This window comes from Dendrobates tinctorius, unplaced genomic scaffold (genome assembly GCF_039654945.1).
Source record: "Dendrobates tinctorius isolate UK_male_01 unplaced genomic scaffold, ASM3965494v1 ptg000065l, whole genome shotgun sequence".
Lineage (NCBI taxonomy): Eukaryota > Metazoa > Chordata > Amphibia > Anura > Dendrobatidae > Dendrobates > Dendrobates tinctorius.
Genome location: NW_027361733.1, coordinates 8,737,590 through 8,756,549, shown reverse-complemented (window position 1 = coordinate 8,756,549; position 18,960 = coordinate 8,737,590). Strand labels below are relative to the sequence as shown.

Below are 18,960 nucleotides of genomic sequence, written 5' to 3'. Positions count from 1 at the left end.
GGCGCGGGGACGCGCCGGAGAGCAGGAGCGCGCCGGTAAGTGGAGCCCGGAGGCGTAACAGGTATGATGGTGAATTTTACAGAAACAGGTATATTCCAGGGCAATATGACATGGTCATGGCTGATGTGTTGGAACCCTTGAAAATGTTTAGGAAAATTAAGTATTTCTCCCAGAAAATGATTGCAATCGCACATGTTTTGTCATAGACCTGTTTATTTTCTTTTAATATTATGAAAGATTGGTCCAAATGACCATAATCGGTGTCACCAATTCAGCATGAAATCAATAGTGCCGCCACCAGCATATCACAATCGTTATAGTAGAGACAAAGTGACAAATAGAGAGGTTAAAATATCAATTTTTATTTAGAAAATAAGTAAAATAAATACATACAAGTAATAACAAGGTGCCTTTGAATGTAGGGAATGTCTGACAGAAGAGGGAGTATAGGGCCAGTCCTAGAACATGAGCATAATCATATCTCTAACAGTATATACAGTGGGTACGGAAAGTATTCAGACCCCTTTAATTTTTTCACTCTTTGTTTCATTGCAGCCATTTGGTAAATTCAAAAAAAAGTTCTTTTTTTTTTTTTTTTTTTTTTTTTTTTTTCTCATTGACAATGGGCGCATAGCAGAACTCAGAAGGGAAGGAGCGCCGTTTGACTCTTCAATGCACAATTGGCTGGAATTGAGATCGGACGCCATGTCGCATTTGGAGAGCCCCTGATGGGCATAAACAGTGGAAACCCCCCACAAGCGACACCATTTTGGAAAGTAGAGCATCTAAGGAACTTATCTAGATGTGTGGTGAGCACTTTGAACCCCCAAGTGCTTCACAGAAGTTTATAATGTAGAGCTGTAAAAATAAAAAATCATATTTGTTTCACAAACATGATCTTTTTGCCCCCAGTTTATTTTCCCAAGGGTAACAGGAGAAATTGGACCCCAAAAGTTGTTGGGCAATTTGTCCTGAGTATGCTGATACCCCATATGTGGGGGTAAACCACTCTTTGGGTGCATAGCAGAGCTCTTAAGGGAAGGAGCACCATTTGACTTTTTTGACGCACGTCACGTTTGGAGAGCCCCTGATGTGCCTAAACAGTGGAAACCCCACAATTCTAACTCCAACCCTAGCCCCAACTAATCCGAGCCCTAAATGGAAATAAATGCATTTTTTTTTATTTTATTATTTTTCCCTAACTAAGGGGGTGATAAAGGGGGGGTTTGATTTACTACTTATAGCGGGTTTTTATGTTTGGCAGCTGTCACGCACTAAAAGATGCTTTTCATTGCAAAAGATAGTTTGTGCGAGCTATAATTTTTCCATATTTTGGCCCACAGTCATGTGAGGTCTTGTTTTTTGCGGGACGAGTTGACGTTTTTATTGGTACCATTTTCGGGCACATGACGTTTTTTGATCGCTTTTTATTCCAATTTCTATGAGGCAGAATGAACAAAAATCAGCAATTCATGAATTTCTTTTGGGGGGGGTGTTTCTACCGTTCCGCATGTGGTAAAATTGATAAAGCAGTTTTATTCTTCGGGTCAGTAAGATTACAGCAATACCTCATTTATATATTTTTTTTTTTAATGTTTTGGTGCTTTTATACAATAAAAACTACTTATTTTTTGCATCCCTTTATTCTGAGCGCTATAACTTTTTTATTTCCCGGTGATGGAGCTATATGTCAGCTTGTTTTTTACGGGACAAGATGACGTTTTCAGCGGTACCACGTTTATTTATATCCGCCTTTTTGATCGCGTAATATTCCAGTTTTTGTTTTGCGGTATGATAAAGCATTGGTTTTTTTTGCCTTGGCTTTTTTTCTTTTTGATGGTGTTTAATATTGGGACAGTTTTATAGGTTGTCGTTAGACGCGGCGATACTAAATAAGTGTACTTTTATTGTTTAGATTTTTTTTTTTAATAAAATATTTATTGATATTTTAATTTCATTCTTACTTTTACACTTTGTCCAACTATAGGACACTCATTTTGTGCAGGCTGATCGCTTATATTGCATGCAGATCTGCATGCCATATAAGCTATCAGTGCTGCTCTCTGTGCACACTGACCTCAGACTTCCTGACATGCACTGCACATGGCAGGAAGTCTCCCAGCTCTGGTAACCCAGACGTTGTCATGACGACATCTGGTTACCATGGGAGCGATCGGGACCTCGTGTCATGCCGCGGGGTCTCCAATCCAAAGGCAGAGGGGCTGTCATCCCCTCTGCCAGCTCCAGAACGCTGCAATCCCCTCAGCCCCCCCCCCCTTCATGAGTGCGGATGATCGACTATGACGTATTATTCCGTCTACGGGAATCAAGTCCCAGGTCACATGGATGGAATAGTGCGTATAATATCAGAAAGCGGTTAATGTACATTCTGCACCCCATCTTGACTGGAAAAAAAATGAAGAAATTTTTGCAAATTTAATTAAAGACAAACTGAAATATCATATGGTCATACGTATTCAGACCCTTTTGCTCAGTATTATTATTATTTTAATTATTACGCCATTTATTCCATGGCGCTTTACATGTGAGGAGGGGTATACATATTGTAATACATAGAAGTGCAGTAATCTTAAACAATACAAGTCACAACTGGTACAGGATGAGAGAGGACCCTGCCCGCGAGGGCTCACAATCTACAACGGGGTGGGTGAGGATACAGTAGGCGAGGGTAGAGCTGGTCGTGCAGCGGTTTGGTGGATCGGTGGTTACTGCAAGTTGTAGGCTTGTCGGAAGAGGTAGGTCTTCAAGTTCTTTTTGAAGGTTTCCATGGTAGGCGAGAGTCTGATATGTTGTGGTAGAGAGTTCCAGAGTAGAGGGGATGCGCGGGAGAAATCTTGTACGCGATTGTGGGAAGTGGAGCTAAGAGGGGAGTACAGAAGGAGATCTTGTGAGGATCGGAGGTTTCGTGCAGGTAAGTATCGGGAGACTAGGTCACAGATGTATGGAGGACTCAGGTTGTGGATGGCTTTGTTTGTCATGGTTAGGGTTTTGAACTGGAGTCTTTGGGTAATGGGGAGCCAGTGCAGGGATTGACAGAGGGGAGAGGCTGGGGAATAGCGGGTGGACAGGTGGATTAGTCAGGCAGCAGAGTTAATAATAGATTGGAGGGGTGCGAGAGTGTTAGAGGGGAAGCCACAGAGCAGGAGGTTGCAGTAGTCAAGGCGGGAGATGATGAGGGCATGGACTAGGGTTTTTTTTGCAGATTCTTGGTTGAGGAATGTACGGATCCATGAAATATTTTTGAGTTGAAGTCGCCAGGAAGCGGAAAGGGCTTGGATATGTGGTTTGAAGGAGAGATCAGTGTCAAGGATAACCCCGAGGCAGCGAGCTTGTGGGACTGGAGAGAGTGGGCAGCCGTTTACTTTAATGGATAGGTCTGTTGGGGGGGGTCACATGAGATGGGCGAAAAATGATTAATTCTGTTTTGTCCATATCAAGTTTTAGAAAGCTAGCGGAGAAGAAGGATGAAATAGCAGACAGACATTGAGCGATTCTGTTTAGTAGTGAGGTGATATCTGGTCCAGAGATGTAGATCTGTGTGTCATCAGCATAGAGATGATACTGAAAGCCATGGGATTCTATGAGCTGTCCGAGGCCAAAGGTGTAAACGGAGAAGAGCAGGGGGCCTAGGACTGAACCTTGCGGGACTCCGACGGATAGGGGGCGCGGTGAGGAGGTGGTGTGCGAATGGGAGACGCTGAATGTCCGGTCTGCTAGGTATGACGCAATCCAAGATAGGGCCAAGTCTGTGATACCAAGAGATGAGAGGGTCTGTAGTAATAGGGAATGGTCCACTGTGTCAAAGGCAGAGGACAGGTCCAGGAGGAGGAGGCCTTGGCGGCTAGTAGGTCATTGGTGACCTTAGTTAGGGCAGTTTCAGTGGAGTGGTGTGGCCGGAAGCCGGATTGCAAGTGGTCAAGGAGGGAGCTAGAAGAGAGGTGGGAGGATAGTTCAAGATGGACGTGTTGTTCCAGTAGTTTTGAGGCATAGGGGAGAAGTGATATAGGGCGATAGCTAGATACAGAGGATGGGTCAAGAGGGCTTTTTGAGGATAGGTGTGATTGAGGCATGTTTAAAGCTTGAGGGGAAAACACCAGTTGTTAGTGATAGGTTGAAGAGATGGGTTAGGGTTGGGATGAAGACTGTGGTGAGTTTTGGGATGACGTGGGATGGGATCGGGTCAAGTGCACAGGTAGTGAGATGTGATCTTGAGAGTAGAGTGGAGAGTCGATCTTCTGTAATGGTGGAGAAGTTGGTTTTGGGGGAGGAGGGCAGGGCAGGTAGGAGGAAGGGCACTGGGGGTTGTTGACCAAAACTGTCTCTGATGTTATCAATCTTCTACTTGAAAAATGAGGTAAAGTCTTCAGCTGAGATGAGTGGAGAGGGAGGAGGTGCTGGGGGGGCGGAGGAGAGAATTGAAAGTGTTGAATAACTGTTTAGGGTTGCGAGACAGGGAGGATATGAGAGATGAGAAGTAGGTTAGTTTTGCTGCAGCGAGTGTGGCCTTGAAAGTAGTGAGGGACTGTTTGAATGTGATGAAGTCCTCATCGGAGTGGGATTTTTTCCATCTCCGCTCAGCAGCCCTGGAAGCCCGCCTCAGTTCTTTGGTCAGACTGGTGTGCCAGGGCTGTCTGTTGATTTTGCGAGTTTTGGTATGTTTGAGAGGGGCAACTGATTCCAAAGCTACAGCTATTGTGGTGTTATATAGAGCGGCATCTGCATTGTGTAGGGAACTTATGTCTGTAAGAGGGAGGAGGGATTCAGACAGTGAGTGTAGATCGAGATGTTGAAGATTTCTGCGAGGGTGTGCGAGTTTTTGAGGTGAGGATTGTGGACCTGAGGAGGAGAGGGAAGAGAATGTAAGTAGGTTGTGGTCAGAGAGAAGAAGAGGTGAGTTAGAGGCTAGATAGGGAGCAGAGGCGGGTGAAGATGAGGTCTAGTGTGTGGCCATCTTTGTGAGTGGCTGCAGAAGACCATTGAGTGAGGCCGAAGGAGGAAGTGAGAGATAGAAGTTTAGTATTGAGGAGAAGCGTCCTTTTGAGCTAGTACAGCTATGAGTCCTCTTGGGAATGATGCAACAAGTTTTTCACACCTGGATTTGGGGATCCTCTGCCATTCTTCCTTGCAGATCCTCTCCAGCTCCGTCAGGTTGGATGGTGAACGTTGGTGGACAGCCATTTTCGGGTCTCTCCAAAGATGCTCAATTGGGTTTAGGTCAGGGTTCTGGCTGGGCCAGTCAAGAATGGTCACAGAGTTGTTCTGAAGCCATTCCTTTTGTTATTTTAGCTGTGTGCTTAGGGTCATTGTCCTGTCCCTGCAGCTGAAAAACACCCCCATAGCATGATGCTGCCACCACCATGTTTTACTGTTGGGATTGTAGTGGGCAGGTGATAAGCAGTGCCTGGTTTTCTCCACACATACCGCTTAAAATTATCACTTCTATCTTCGTCTCATGAGACCAGAGAATCTTATTTCTCGTAGTTGGGAGTCCTTCATGTGTTTTTTTTTTTTTTTAGCAAACTATGCAGTCTTTCATATGTCTGGCCACTCTGCCATAAAGGCCTGACTGGTGGAGGGCTGCAGTGATAGTTGACTTTTTGGAACTTTCTCCCATCTCCCTACTGCATCTGTGGCGCTCAGCCACTGTGATCTTGGGGGTTCTTCTTTACCTCTCTCACCAAGGCTCTTTTCCCACGATTGCTCAGTTTGGCTGGACGTCTAGGTCTAGGAAGACTTCTGGTGTTCCCAAATTTCTTCCATTTTAAGAATTATGGAGGCCACTGTGCTCTTAGGAACCTTGAGTACTGCAGAAATTGTTTTGTAACCTTGGCTATATCTGTGCCTTGCCACAATTCTGTCTCTGAGCTCCTTGGCCAGTTCCTTTGACATCATGATTCTCATTTGGTCTGACATGCACTGTGAGCTGTGAGGTCTTATATAGACAATTGTGTGCCTTTACAAAATAAAGTCCTGTCAGTTTACAGCTGGACTCCAATGAAGGAGTAGAACCATCTCAAGGAGGATCACAAGAAGATGGACAGCATGTGACTTAAATAGTGTCTGAGCAAAGGGTCTGAATACTTATGACCATGTGATATTTCAGTTTTTCTTTTTTAATTTGCAAAAATTTATACTTTTTTTTTTTTTTTTTTTTTTTTTTTTTTTTTTTTCAGATGGGGTGCAGAGTGTACATTAATGAGAAAAAAAATGACCTTTTTGAATTTACCAAATGGCTGCAATGAAACAGAGTGAAAAATTTGAAGGGGTCTGAATACTTTCCGTACCCACTGTATAGAGAAGTTAGTTGATATATTGCATACAAGTACACAGTAAAATCTTTAAAACTGTTATAACAGACAGTGCAAGGTCATAGTCTCATGGGAACAAGCATGATACAAAATTCAACCTATCCCATTATAGTGTATCTGTATGGGACCAGAAGTAATAAAAGTGCAAGTGCATATTTGCTATTTCTCCTGTAGAGTGTGAGTATAACATGAGAAATGATTTTACATGACTGGCTGTTATAATTAAAATATAATTCTCCCCAGAGAAGTGACTGTGTTTGTTTTGGTTTGTCAGTTTAGTTTGATCACCGTGAAAGACTATAACGTTTAATAAATCTTCCCTTGATTGACAAGAACCCCGTGCATGTGTATACCCGAAGAGCTGCCAGAGAGTGAGTGATCCGTACACACCACAAACCAAGGTTTCAGGATTTCCTTTCCTTGTTTCCCACCTTTCATTGGTGATTATTCCATGACCACTGCATTACTAAGGAAATCCTGAAAACTTTTTCTGTTTGTGGTACTTAAAGACTGGAGTTGAGGTTCACAGTGCCGTTTGCTGTCAGTGAATGAAGACATTCACCTTTACATCAAGTAAGGAGATGCCAGCGGAGAATGTGAAGGCCATACATTATTATAGGACCCATGTAATAATCTTGTGTATGAATTGATGACTTTGCTGTGTCTCTACACCGAAGGAGATACAGCTTTCTCGCCCATATATTATAGAAATTCCTCCAAAATCACTGTGCAGAAACCATCCTCATATCCTTATTTATTAGGATACGTTCCCACAATGAGTTTGGTTACGGTAGTGTTTTTTGTTTTTTTTTTTTTTTTTTGTTTTTGTTTTTTGTTTTTTTTTACGTTGCGTATTATTGGAAAAATAGATGCAACCCCCTTATGCAATACAATCTGTGATTTGCCCGCCCACCCAAAAAAAAAATTGTACTAATATGTTGATCTTTTAATTTCCTCCCCTAGGAACTGCGTACATTCACGGCATGCAGCACGCCTCAGGAAATTTCATCATCATCATGGATGCCGACCTGTCACACCATGTATGTATTATTCACAGGCTGCAAGTTGGTGACATGGTTGTTCCACTGTATATTCACAGTGTATTGCTGGAGTGTATGATTGATCAGCATCTGACTGCTCACACCAAACAAATCTCTAAAATGATGGGGCCATTGAGATTGTCTTGCCCCTTTGACAATGACTGGGAGGACACATATTGACGTAAATCTTTAAAAATAGACGTCATAGTGACATAACAGCTTTAATTGCTGACATCCCCACTAATCTTTAAAACAAAGGGTTAAAACATTCTGATTGGTGGAATATTGGATGCCAAACCACCACCGATCAGTAAAAGGTGTGTGTGTATATATATCTTTTCACATGTCAGATTAAAATATACCAATATTTTATATTATTGGTGTCTTTTTTTTTTTTTTTTTTTTTTATTTACCCTGTGACTGATGGCTATGAGAATGGTATTCTAAATAACATTTTATCTTTAACACCGGAGCACAAGTTATCATCCGTGTACGTCAATGCGGGGATGCCCATGTGTTAAGAGTGCTCAAGAGCTATCTACATAGCCAGCATGTGTCTCGAACAGCAGTGACCGGAGCTGAGCTCTGATCGCTGCTATTTAACATTTAATCTCTGACCCCTCTTAGCGTCTGCGTCAGAAGGGGGGGAATCTAAACAGAATTCCATTTTTTTTTCTTTGGTAACATAGTTCCCTAAGAAATACGCCACAAATTAGTATCAGACTGTCAGGTTGCCATTCAATAAAAAAGCTTTCAAATCGCTCCATAGACGGAAAATAAAGAATGTTGTAATGCCGTGGGTTTTTTAACCCCATTATTGTGACATGAATGCTGTTATTCAACACTACAACTCGTCCGGCAAAAAAAAAAGGCCTCATGACTGTTGGTCAAAAAAAAAAAATTATGGTTTGGAGAAAGGGAGGAAAAAAATAAAATGCAAAGATGAAAAATGACTGTGGGGGCAAGAGGGGTATAGGCTAAGCAGATGTCATAATACATTATTGAATGCCGTCTCCCAATAATCTAGGGCAGTAATGAAATGCCAAGAGAGATTACATGACCATTACACCGTTTAAAATGAGTCCTAGCTCATGTTAGAATAACTAAACGTGTACTAAAATTCTTTGTTTATGCCTTTTTAACTGCTTGCAGATCAGTGAGGATCTGGGACTTGACACCCACACTGATTGCTCAAAACGCCCCTGAAAAGTGTGCAGATACTGCCGGAGCCTGCCCAGATCAAAGATGGATTCCATAGAAAGCCTTGGAGCCCCATGATTTCAGTACTTAACGCTGCATTCACGCTGGAGCTGTTGCGTTTCTCTCTTCTGAGCTGCACACGTTTCTGGTATTTTGAGCGGTCAGTGAGTGTTTCAGGACCCGGATCCCAAACAAATAAAGTGTGACTAAACATTTGCACTAAAAATTCTATAAGTGATCTATCTTGACCTGTCAGTATTTGCTGTCTTTCAACATAAAATCATGACCACCAATATATATTATGATGAATCGTGCATTGTTTGGACTGCTTTTTAGCAAAACTAAATACCATATATACTCGTGTATAAGCCGAGTTCTTCAGCACTTTTTTTTTTTTTATGCTGAAAGCGCCCCCTTGGCTTATACACATGTCAGTTGTCCCAGAAAGCTGGCGGTGAAGGAGGAGCAGCAGCTCAGAGGCAGGAGCTGTGGCTAAAGCCTGTGCCGCTGCTAAAGAGAAACGAATATTCATTTCTCTTATAGCGCGCACAGTTACAGCTGCAGCCATCAACTTCCAGCACAGTGGCACACATCCTACTCGCCTTCCTGCGTGCCCTCGCTGCATCTAGTTCGTTCCGACACAAGCAGCATTTCTGGCCGAACAATCGCGTGGCCCCGTTCGTTAAGGTAATGAATATGCACGCCTCTCCACTCCCATAAGCGTGGAGTGAATATTCATTACCTTAATGAGCGGGGCCAGGTGATCGCTTGGCCGGAAGTGCTGCTGGCACCGGAACGAACTAGATGCAGCGAGGGCGCGCACGAAGGTGAGTAGGATGTTTGTGTTTAAATAGGAACCATGCATACAAGGATAGGGGATAAGGAGCAGTGCATATAAGGATGGGAGAGGGGAGCCATGCATACCAAGATAGGGATGAGGGGACAATGTATACCCGGCTTATACTCGAGTCAATAAGTTTACCCAGTATTTCATGGCAAAACTTGGTGCCTCTGCTTATTATACTCGAGTATGTACGGTACATTTATTTTGAACTTTTTGGGTTTTTTCTCTGGAACTTTAAAAAGACTTCAGTCTCTAAGAACACTGTAGACATACCATAAATTGTTTTAAAAGTTCTTTGCAGATATTTGCAATATGTAATAAATGTTTTTGTTTTCTTTTTTGTTTTAATCATATTCTTGTTTTCTTTGTATGTTTTTGTTTTTTTTTTTGTCGTCTTTCTCTTCAGCCAAAATTTATCCCAGAATTCATCAAGTGAGTGCAAAATTTAGTTTTATGTCTTGTAGTACAGATTATTTCTGGAAAGTTGTTGGTGGGCGGCTGGGATATTTAGGAATATCCAGCAGTGCAGTATTTCAGGAGCAGTGATTATATTGTGGTGGATCACAGACTGATAGTTTGGCCGAAGATACCCTAGGGTATCACATCTGATGGAACATGCTAATGACACTCAGCTCCAGCTCTGCTGCGAGCAGCAGCCAAGTGTCTCGCATGACAGGATCGGAGCACAGCTGTGGAGGAGACTGAGAAATTAATTTCTCCATTGCCGGCGTCCGTGTGAATTGCACTCGGGTGATATCTGAGTGCAGTGCAATGTTTCACATGCACTCAGACTTATAGTGGTGCATGCATCCGATCATGGCAGGAAAAAAAATGCCACTGAGAACACAAGCATAGGATTAAATTGGTAAAATGCAATCCAATTTTTAACTGGATTACATTCATCGGATTTAATCGCAAGTGGGAGCGAGCCCTCACTCACTGAAAATCGGAGTATTTCAGGGCTAGTGTGCTAATCTTGAGGGGGCAATGACCTGTCCGTTACCTGCCAGCAGCACATAAGAACATGACTATTACTAGCGGACCGCTAACATCGCTGTACTTTTGCAGTAAACAGAAGGAAGGCAATTTCGACATTGTGTCTGGGACTCGATACATCAGAAATGGAGGCGTTTATGGCTGGGACTTAAAGAGGAAGCTCATCAGGTCACCAGAAGTTACGGTTAGCTTTCATTGCTTCAACCATTAACGTTTTGATAATTAATCATCTCATGGGCTCTTCTTAATTGACCTTAACAGTCGAGGGGCAAACTTCCTATCCCAGGTTTTGCTGCGTCCAGGAGCCTCCGACTTGACTGGGAGTTTTAGGTAAGTGAAACCCGTCTTCTATCATTAATAAATCCCTTCATGTATAAAATGGTGTTTTCTTGTGGAATTTGTAATCCATATACAGTCATGGCCAAAAGTTTTGAGAATGACACAAATATTATATTTTCACATGATCTGCTGCCCTCTGGTTTTTGTGTGTGTTTGTCAGATGTTTTTATCACATACAGAAATATAATTGCAACATATTATGAGTAACAAAAGGTTATATTGACAGTTAGAATGAGTTAATGCAGCAAGTCAATATTTGAGTGTTGACCCTTCTTCAGGACCTCAGCAATTCTCCGTGGCATGCTCTCAATCAACTTCTGGATCAAATCCTGACTGATAGCAGGCCATTCTTGCAAAATCAATGCTTTTATTTTGTCTGAATTTGAAGGTTTTTGTTTGTCCACCCGTCTCTTGATGATTGACCACAAGTTCTCAATGGGATTAAGATCTGGGGAGTTTCCAGGCCACGGTCCCAAAATCTCTGTTTTGTTCCCTGAGCCATTTAGTTATCACCTTTGCTTTATGGCAAGGTGCTCCATCATGTTGAAAAAGGCATTGTTGATCGCCAAACTGCTCTTGGACGGTTGGGAGAAGTTGCTCTTGGAGGACATTCTGGTACCATTCTTTATTCATGGCTGTGTTTTTAGGCAAGACTGAGAGAGAGCCCATTCCCTTGGCTGAGAAGCCACCCCACACATGAATGGTTTCAGGATGCTTGACAGTTGGCATGAGACAAGACTGGTGGTAGCGCTCACCTGGTCTTCTCCGAATAAGCCGTTTTCCAGATGTCCCAAACAATCGAAAAGGGGATTCATCAGAGAAAATGACTTTACCCCAGTCCTCAGTAGTCCACTCCCTGTACCTCTTGCAGAATATCAGTCTGTCCATGATGTTTTTTTTGGAGAGAAGTGGCTTCTTTGCTGCCCTCCTTGAGACCAGGCCTTGCTCCAAGAGTCTCCGCCTCACAGTGCGTGCAGATGCACTCACACCTGCCTGCTGCCATTCCTGAGGAAGCTCTGCACTGCTGGTAGCCCGATCCGCAGCTGAAACACTTGAGACGGTCCTGGCGCTTGCTGGTCTTTCTTGGGCGCCCTGGAGCCTCTTTGGCAACAAGGGAACCTCTCTCCTTGAAGTTCTTGATGATGCAATAGATTGTTGACTGAGGTGCAATCTTTCTAGCTGCGATACTCTTCCCTGTTAGGCCATTTTTGTGCAGTGCAATGATGACTAAACGTGTTTCTTTAGAGATAACCTTGGTTAACAGAAGAGAAACAATGATGCCAAGCACCAGCCTCCTTTTAAAGTGTCCAGTGGTGTCATTCTTACTTAATCATGACAGATTGATCTCCAGCCCTGTCCTCATCAACACCCACACCTGTGTTAATGGAGCAATCACTGAAACAATGTTAGCTGGTCCTTTTAAGGTAGGGCTGCAATGATGTTGAAATGTGTTTTGGGGGATAAAGTTAATTTTCTAGGCAAATATTGACTTTGCAAGTAATTGCTGTTAAGCTGATCACTCTTTATAACATTCTGGAGTATATGCAAATTGCCATTAGAAAAAATGAAGCAGTAGACTTTGTAAAAATTAATATTTGTGTCATTCTCAAAACTTTTGGCCATGACTGTACTGCACCAAAATTTAGAAAAGGTATGTTTGGTGTGTCTCTGTAGCTATATCGCCCAGCGTGCTACCAATATCTCTACCCTCTGAGCGAAGATTAGGCCGGGGCCAGACTTCCGCCATGACACACTTGGCTCACCCAAAAATCATACTTTGCAGCTGCTACATCACTGCATAATGCAGTGCCATATGTATCACTGTGACGGAGTCAGCTTTCGCTGAGTCGTTTTCTTTAGAGTGGACCCTCTGGGTCGTGGCACCCACCCACCTAGGACAAGCTAACCTTGTGAGGAACCACCCCCTATACAGGGAGTGTCAGGAGCAAGACCAAAGGGGCGAGCCACCACGACTGCTGGAACCAGACGGCCGGCTCAAGGAAGACACGAGTGTCTGATGACACAGGACATGCAGGAAACAAGAAAAGTCGTGAATTTAAGGTATCTTCATTAAGGCAAACTCAGGGTAGCAACAGGTGCAAAACGTGATAACAGGAAAACACAGCAAGGTGCGTGCATGGCACGCCAAGGTCCATGGCATGGTACGTGCTAGATGGCACTGTCATGCCCGCCATGTCCGTTATGACTGTCATGTCCGCCATGTCTGTTATGCCGCATGACCCCTGGAGCAGTGTGCACGCGCACCGAACTATCATGCCTGCCATGTCTGATATGCGGCATGACTCCTGGAGCAGTGTGCACGTGCACTAAATCCTCGTGACTGTTGTGCTGCAAGATGCCTGGAACAGTGTGCACGCACGCCTTACCTCATGGCTGCACGCTGTTGCTGGGTAACCATCTGTCTCTGCTCTGATTCTGCAATCCTCTCTGTATTCCTGGAGCCCCTGATCATGTGACCTTTCCTATGCTCCAGCCAGTCTGATCTAGCAATGCTCTCTCTGACCCTGGAGGATCTGACCCGGAAGTCCTTCCCTAGTCCTGACCCGGAAGTCCTTCCCTAGTGCTGACCCGGAAGTGCAGGTGCTGTATCAGACCGCCCCTTCCTATGGTCGGGGCCTGAGTATTGTGTTGCTTCCCTGCATGGCTGCTCAGTCGCTCCCTGTATTATGCGCCCCTGCAGTCTGCCCTGTAGTGCGTCTCTGCACATGTTTTGTGCTTGTACTCTGTCTCTTGTCCCGTGCCTTGTCTTGTGTTCGTCCATTGTGCCATGTTTTGTCTGTCATGCTTGGACTTGTAGTCCTTCCGGTATTTCTCTGCCTTGCTTGCTTTGCCATGCTCTGCCTTGTGGTCCTTCCTATGTGCTCTGTCTTTGCTAGTTCTTCCTTGCTCTTACCTATGGTGCTCTGTTGTGCCTCCTGGCACACGCACCATTCCTCCTCTCCTACCTTTTGTGCTCTCTTGCACATTTCCAGGCTAGTCTCAAGGTTCTCCCTTGACCCGGCTCTGGGCTTCGACCTACGCTCCGCTGCTAGCTCTGTTCTCGCTCTGACCTGACTCTGTTTCTGCCTATGTTCCGCTCCATGTTCCGTACACGGTCTAGCCTTGCCTTGTTTCTTCGTGTGCCCTTTGCATGCGCCTGGCCTTCCTAGCCTCCTGCTTGTGCCTCAGCCGTGCCCGCCTGCTTGTGCCTCAGCCGTGCTCGTCGGTCAGTGACAGCTGTGTCGCCTGCTATGCCCCAGCCGGGTTCGCTGGAGTCTTGCCCGCCTGTTAGTGCTGCAGCCCGACCAGCTAGCCAGTGCCCAGCCGTGCTCTCTGTGCTTCCTTGCACCTACGCTGTCTCTGCACCTACGCTGTCTCTGCACTGTGCTCTCCGTGCTTCTGTTAGCACGCGCAGGCCCTCGCCTGCCCCGTGACATACCTCCCCGTGCTTCTGGAAAAGTACGTGCAGGTCTAGCCATATACCCTGTCGTGCCCTCTAGCACGTACAGGTCCTATCCTGTACCCTGACCCTGGCGTGCTCCTCTGCACGCACAGGACTCTGCCTCTTACCCTGGCGTGCCCCTCTGCACGCGCAGGACTCTGCCTTGTATGTTGAACTTTGAACCCTGGCGTGTCCCCTACACACGCACCGTCCTTTGCACGTTGAACCTGGCGTGTCCCATACACACGCACCCTGCCTGGAATCTTGCCTTGGACCTCGTCGTGTTCCCTAACACGCACCGTGCCTGGAGATCTGTTGTGCCTTCTTGCCTGTACCCTGGTTTGCCTGCTGGAACCTGCCATCCCTGCCAGAGATCGTAAGCATGAAGACTACAGCCTGATGCTCCGATCCCTGCCAGTTGTCTGGAGTCCGATGCCATCATGTCCGTGCCGGTAACTGGGTTTGCCTTCTAGCACGTACTATTCCATGGACCTTGGTGTGCTATGCACGCACCTTGCTGTGGTTGCCTGTTATCCCGTTTTACATTTATGTTATCCTGAATTTGCCTTAATGAAGAAACTTTGAATTCACGTCTTGTCTTGTTTCCTGCTCGTCCCTGGTCGTTATACACTCGCACCTGATGTCTACTCGAGCCGGCCGTCTGGTGCCAGCAGTCGTGGCTCACCCCCTTGGTCTTGCCCCTGACACTCCTTGTATAGGGGGTGGTTCCTCACAAGGTCAGCTCGCCCTAGGTGGGTGGGTGCCACGACCCAGAGGGTCCACTCTAAAGAAAAAGTCGACTCAGCGTAAGCTGACCTCGTCACAGGCACGCCTAGGTACAAGCAAGGCTCAATGGCATTGGACTCCGGGCATCAGGCTGCGGACATCAGGCCGCAGTCGTCAGGCTTACGATCTCTGGCAGCGATCGGCAGGTTCCGGTCATCCAGCAGGCAAACCAGGGTTCAGGCAAGGAGGCACGACAGATCTCCAGACATGGTGCGTGTTAGGGAACATGCCAAAGTCCAAGGCAGTTCCAGGCAGGGTGTGTGCTAGGGGCACACCAGGGTCCAGGACAAGGTGCAAGGCAAGGTGCGTGTGTAGGGGGACACGCCAGGGTTCAAAGTACAAGACATGGTGCGTGTGTAGGGACACGCCAGGGTTCAAGGCAAGGTCCTGCGTGTGCCGAGGGACACGCCAGGGTCAGGTTCTAGTCAGGGTGCGTGCTAAGAGACATGCCAGGGTATAGGCTAGGGCCTGTGCGTGCAAGAGGGCACGACAGGGTATAGGCTAGGGCCTGTGCGTGCAAGAGGGCACGATAGGGTATAGGCTAGGGCCTGTGCGTGCAAGAGGGCACGACAGGGTACATGGCAAGGCCTGCATGTACTTTTACAGAAGCACGGGGAGGTATGCCAAGGAGCAGGCTAGGGCCTGCGTGTTCTATTAGAGAAGCACGCAAAGCACAGAGCACAGCTGGGGCACTGGCTAGTTGGTCGGGCTGAGGCACAGGCGGGCAAGACTGAGGCGAACCCGGCTGAGGCATAACAGGCGACACAGCTGTCACTGGCCGACGAGCACAGCTGAGGCACAGACAAGAGGCTAGGAAGGCCAGGCGCATGCAAAGGGCACACAAAGAAACAAAGCTAGACTAGGTACGGAACAAGGAGCGGAAAGTAGGCAGAAGCACAGAGTGGGGCCAGAGCGAGTAAAGGACTTGCAGCGGAGCGTAGGCCAAAGCCCAGAGCCGGGTCAAGGGAGAACCTTGAGACTAGCCATGAAATGTGCTAGAGAGCACGATAGGACAGAGTTTAGCAGCGGAGCAGAGACCGAAGCCCAGAGCCGGGTCAAGGCGGAGCCTTGAGACTAGGCAAGGAAGAGCTTAGGCAAGACATAGCGAAACAGACTAAGGCAGAGAACAGAGGAAGTTTTACAAGGCAAAGCATAGCAAGGACAAACATGGCACGAAAGACAACACAAGACATGGCAAGAGACAAGAGACAGAGTACAAGCACAGAGCGTGTGTAGAGACGCACGACAGGGCAGAGTGCAGGGGCACAGAATACAGGGAGAGACCGAGCAGACCAAGCAGCCATGCAGGGAAGCGACACGATACTCAGGCCCCGACCATAGGAAGGGGCGGTCTGATATAGCACCTGCACTTCCAGGTCAGGACCAGGGAAGGACTTCTGGTTCAGATCCTCCAGGATCATAGAGAGTATTGCTAGATCAGACTGGGCTGGACCATAGAGAAGGTCACATGATCAGGGGCTCCAGAAACACGAAGAGGTTAGCTGGCTCAGACAGTGCTGGAACATAGGAAAGGTCACATGATCAGGGGCAGGACCATATAGAGGATTGCTGCAGGCAGAGCAGAGACGGCTGGTCATACAGCAATGGCGTGTAGCCAAGAGGTAAAACACACATGCGCACTGGCAGGCAGCCATGAGATGAAGCACGCGTGCACACTGCTCCAGGCATCTTGCAGCACAACAGTCACGAGGTGCATGTGCACACTGCTTCCAGGGATCTTGCAGCACAAGACATAACGGGCATGATAGTTCAGCGCACGTGCACACTGCTCCAGGGTTCATGCGGCATAACAGACATGGTGGGCATGACAATCATGATCAACACAACCACACAATCAATTTTGACAGAAGTGTATTTAGCAGCCCAAATCACCAACCCTAAGAATACGTTTTTTGGCCCTACACAAAGCATGTGCTATTTGGTATTGATGCAGCTACCATTGCTGTGTGGCCACAGAGGCCTCCAAAAGCTTTTCATCGCTAATTGTTTAAGTAGTATAAACATAATGATCATCATTATTGTTAATGATGATCATTATCACTTGTACTTCAGTTCACATCAAGATTTGTGCTATCCGTAAATGCTCAACCCCTTTACAGACCTAATCGTTCTCATAGCTGATGGGTTATTAACGTTGTCCCATATGAGGACTGATTAGTTAGAGAGTTGTATATACTGGATACAATTGTGGCAAACTCCATTCCATGATGTTGTTGCTTTTTTACTGACATCACGCAGAGAACTGGAAATGGGACCTGTACTTTCAGCAAACTTATTAAAGTGGTGACAATTGGATAACTCTGTAAGATTCTTCTAAAGACTTTCTTTCTACACCCTTTCTTGTCCGTCATCGTTGTATACCGTTCTTTCTTGCATTTTATTCAGATTCGTTTTGAGTTTTCTGGGCACAAATTATATCTATATTGTAATTGTTTTATGTGTACAATATGCTGTATAGGCTTTATAAGAAAGAGGTTCTGCAGAAGCTGGTGAATCACTGCGTCTCCAAGGGTTACGTATTCCAGATGGAGATGATCGTACGAGCACGGCAGTTTAATTACACAATCGGAGAGGTAAAATGCCACCAAAATATCATGGAATAGACAGTTTCACCTAGCTGCATATAACCTGTCGCCTCAGTGCCATGAAATAGCATGGGTAGAATGATGGCACAGGAGATTTCATAGGTGTTATTTTGTAGTGAATAAACGAACGTGCTGGGATAATGTTATCCGAGCAAGCTCAAGTGGTAAGCGAGTGTCTTCGGTGTCATTGAAAAATGTGTTTCAGTCCTTGCGGCTGTTCCACAGCCACAGCACATGCAGGGATTACCTCCGTGAGACGTGCAGGCGTGTGGATTCAAACATATTATGACTTGTATTGTTTAAGTTTACTGTACTTGTATTTATTATGTATACACCTCCTTACATGTAAAGTGCAATGGAATAAATGGCGCAATAATATTAATAGCGCCCACCAAAGTCACTTGGTTAGCACACAAGCATGCTTGGATAACACCTTATCCAAGCATGTTCGCTCATCGCTACTTATTGGGTATGTCATGGGTACTATTTGAGGGGAAAAAAAAGAAACTAGAACATGTACACAAACATCGACCATGTGAATGAGGCCTACGGCTTCTAGTTATCTGTAACCTTCATTATCGGTCTTGAGCCCAGAAATTTTGCACTGATGCTGTTGATACTTGGTCTGAAAAATCCCTGATCTTTCCCTTTTTTTTTTTTTTTTTTTTTTTTTTTTCTTCTAGGTGCCAATCTCCTTTGTGGATCGTGTTTATGGAGAGTCCAAGCTTGGGGGCAATGAAATAGTCTCATTTGTAAAGGGGCTGTTAACTTTATTTGCCACCACATGAGTCTGGCCGGAAGACGCCGTCCATCACATTTAGCAGACTTCATGTTTACCCGAAACTTTTATTCTGAACAGACGGAAGTTTTATCCTTGCAGAAGAGACATTGGGGGAATAAATGTAGTAATTTTCTTTGTTTTATATGAACATCCTGGGTGGACCTTCTTCCAGCTGATGGAAGATTTCTGTAAAGTATACTGAAACGTTCTTGTAAACCTGATGTCTGAGTCTCTCATCATTCCAGATTGCGCAAGCACCCTGGCAAGTAACAGTAGATGCAATATCATCATTTCTGCTACTTGCCTCCCGATGCAAAAGTGGTGGGTGCCAGACGAAGGACTAAAGGACCTGGAAGAAGGTCATCCAAACAAGCTGATTCCGGCACGATTGACCATCTCGTATTTATAAGATCATCGTTCATTTGGTCAATATTGGGAAGAAATGGGATTGGACCTATTGAAAAAAAAATCAGATGCCGTACAGAGCCACAGTATAGCTTCCCATTATTATGGATATATTACTATTCTGTAGCATAGGAAACTGTAAATAGTCTTGTAAAAGATTAATAACGGCCAAGTAAAAAAACAGATTGTATA

At 45.4% G+C, this 18,960-nt stretch overlaps 1 protein-coding gene across 3 annotated transcripts in view; it reads left to right on the top strand.

Annotated features, from left to right (window-relative positions):
* DPM1 (dolichyl-phosphate mannosyltransferase subunit 1, catalytic) overlaps positions 1 to 18,584 on the top strand; it is a 28,236-nt gene extending 9,652 nt beyond the window's left edge. For 2 of the 3 annotated variants that reach the window (XM_073580610.1, XM_073580608.1), the window contains 6 exons: positions 7,293 to 7,369; positions 9,820 to 9,845; positions 10,482 to 10,577; positions 10,671 to 10,739; positions 17,456 to 17,570; positions 18,266 to 18,584. In XM_073580610.1, coding sequence (XP_073436711.1) covers positions 7,293 to 7,369; positions 9,820 to 9,845; positions 10,482 to 10,577; positions 10,671 to 10,739; positions 17,456 to 17,570; positions 18,266 to 18,370 — 488 coding nt within the window. In that variant the 3' untranslated portion in view covers positions 18,371 to 18,584. Of the gene's footprint in view, positions 1 to 7,292; positions 7,370 to 9,819; positions 9,846 to 10,481; positions 10,578 to 10,670; positions 10,740 to 12,681; positions 12,810 to 17,455; positions 17,571 to 18,265 lie in introns of those variants that run through there. The other variant, XM_073580609.1, reaches the window with a different exon arrangement.
* Positions 18,585 to 18,960: the final 376 nt, after the last annotated feature.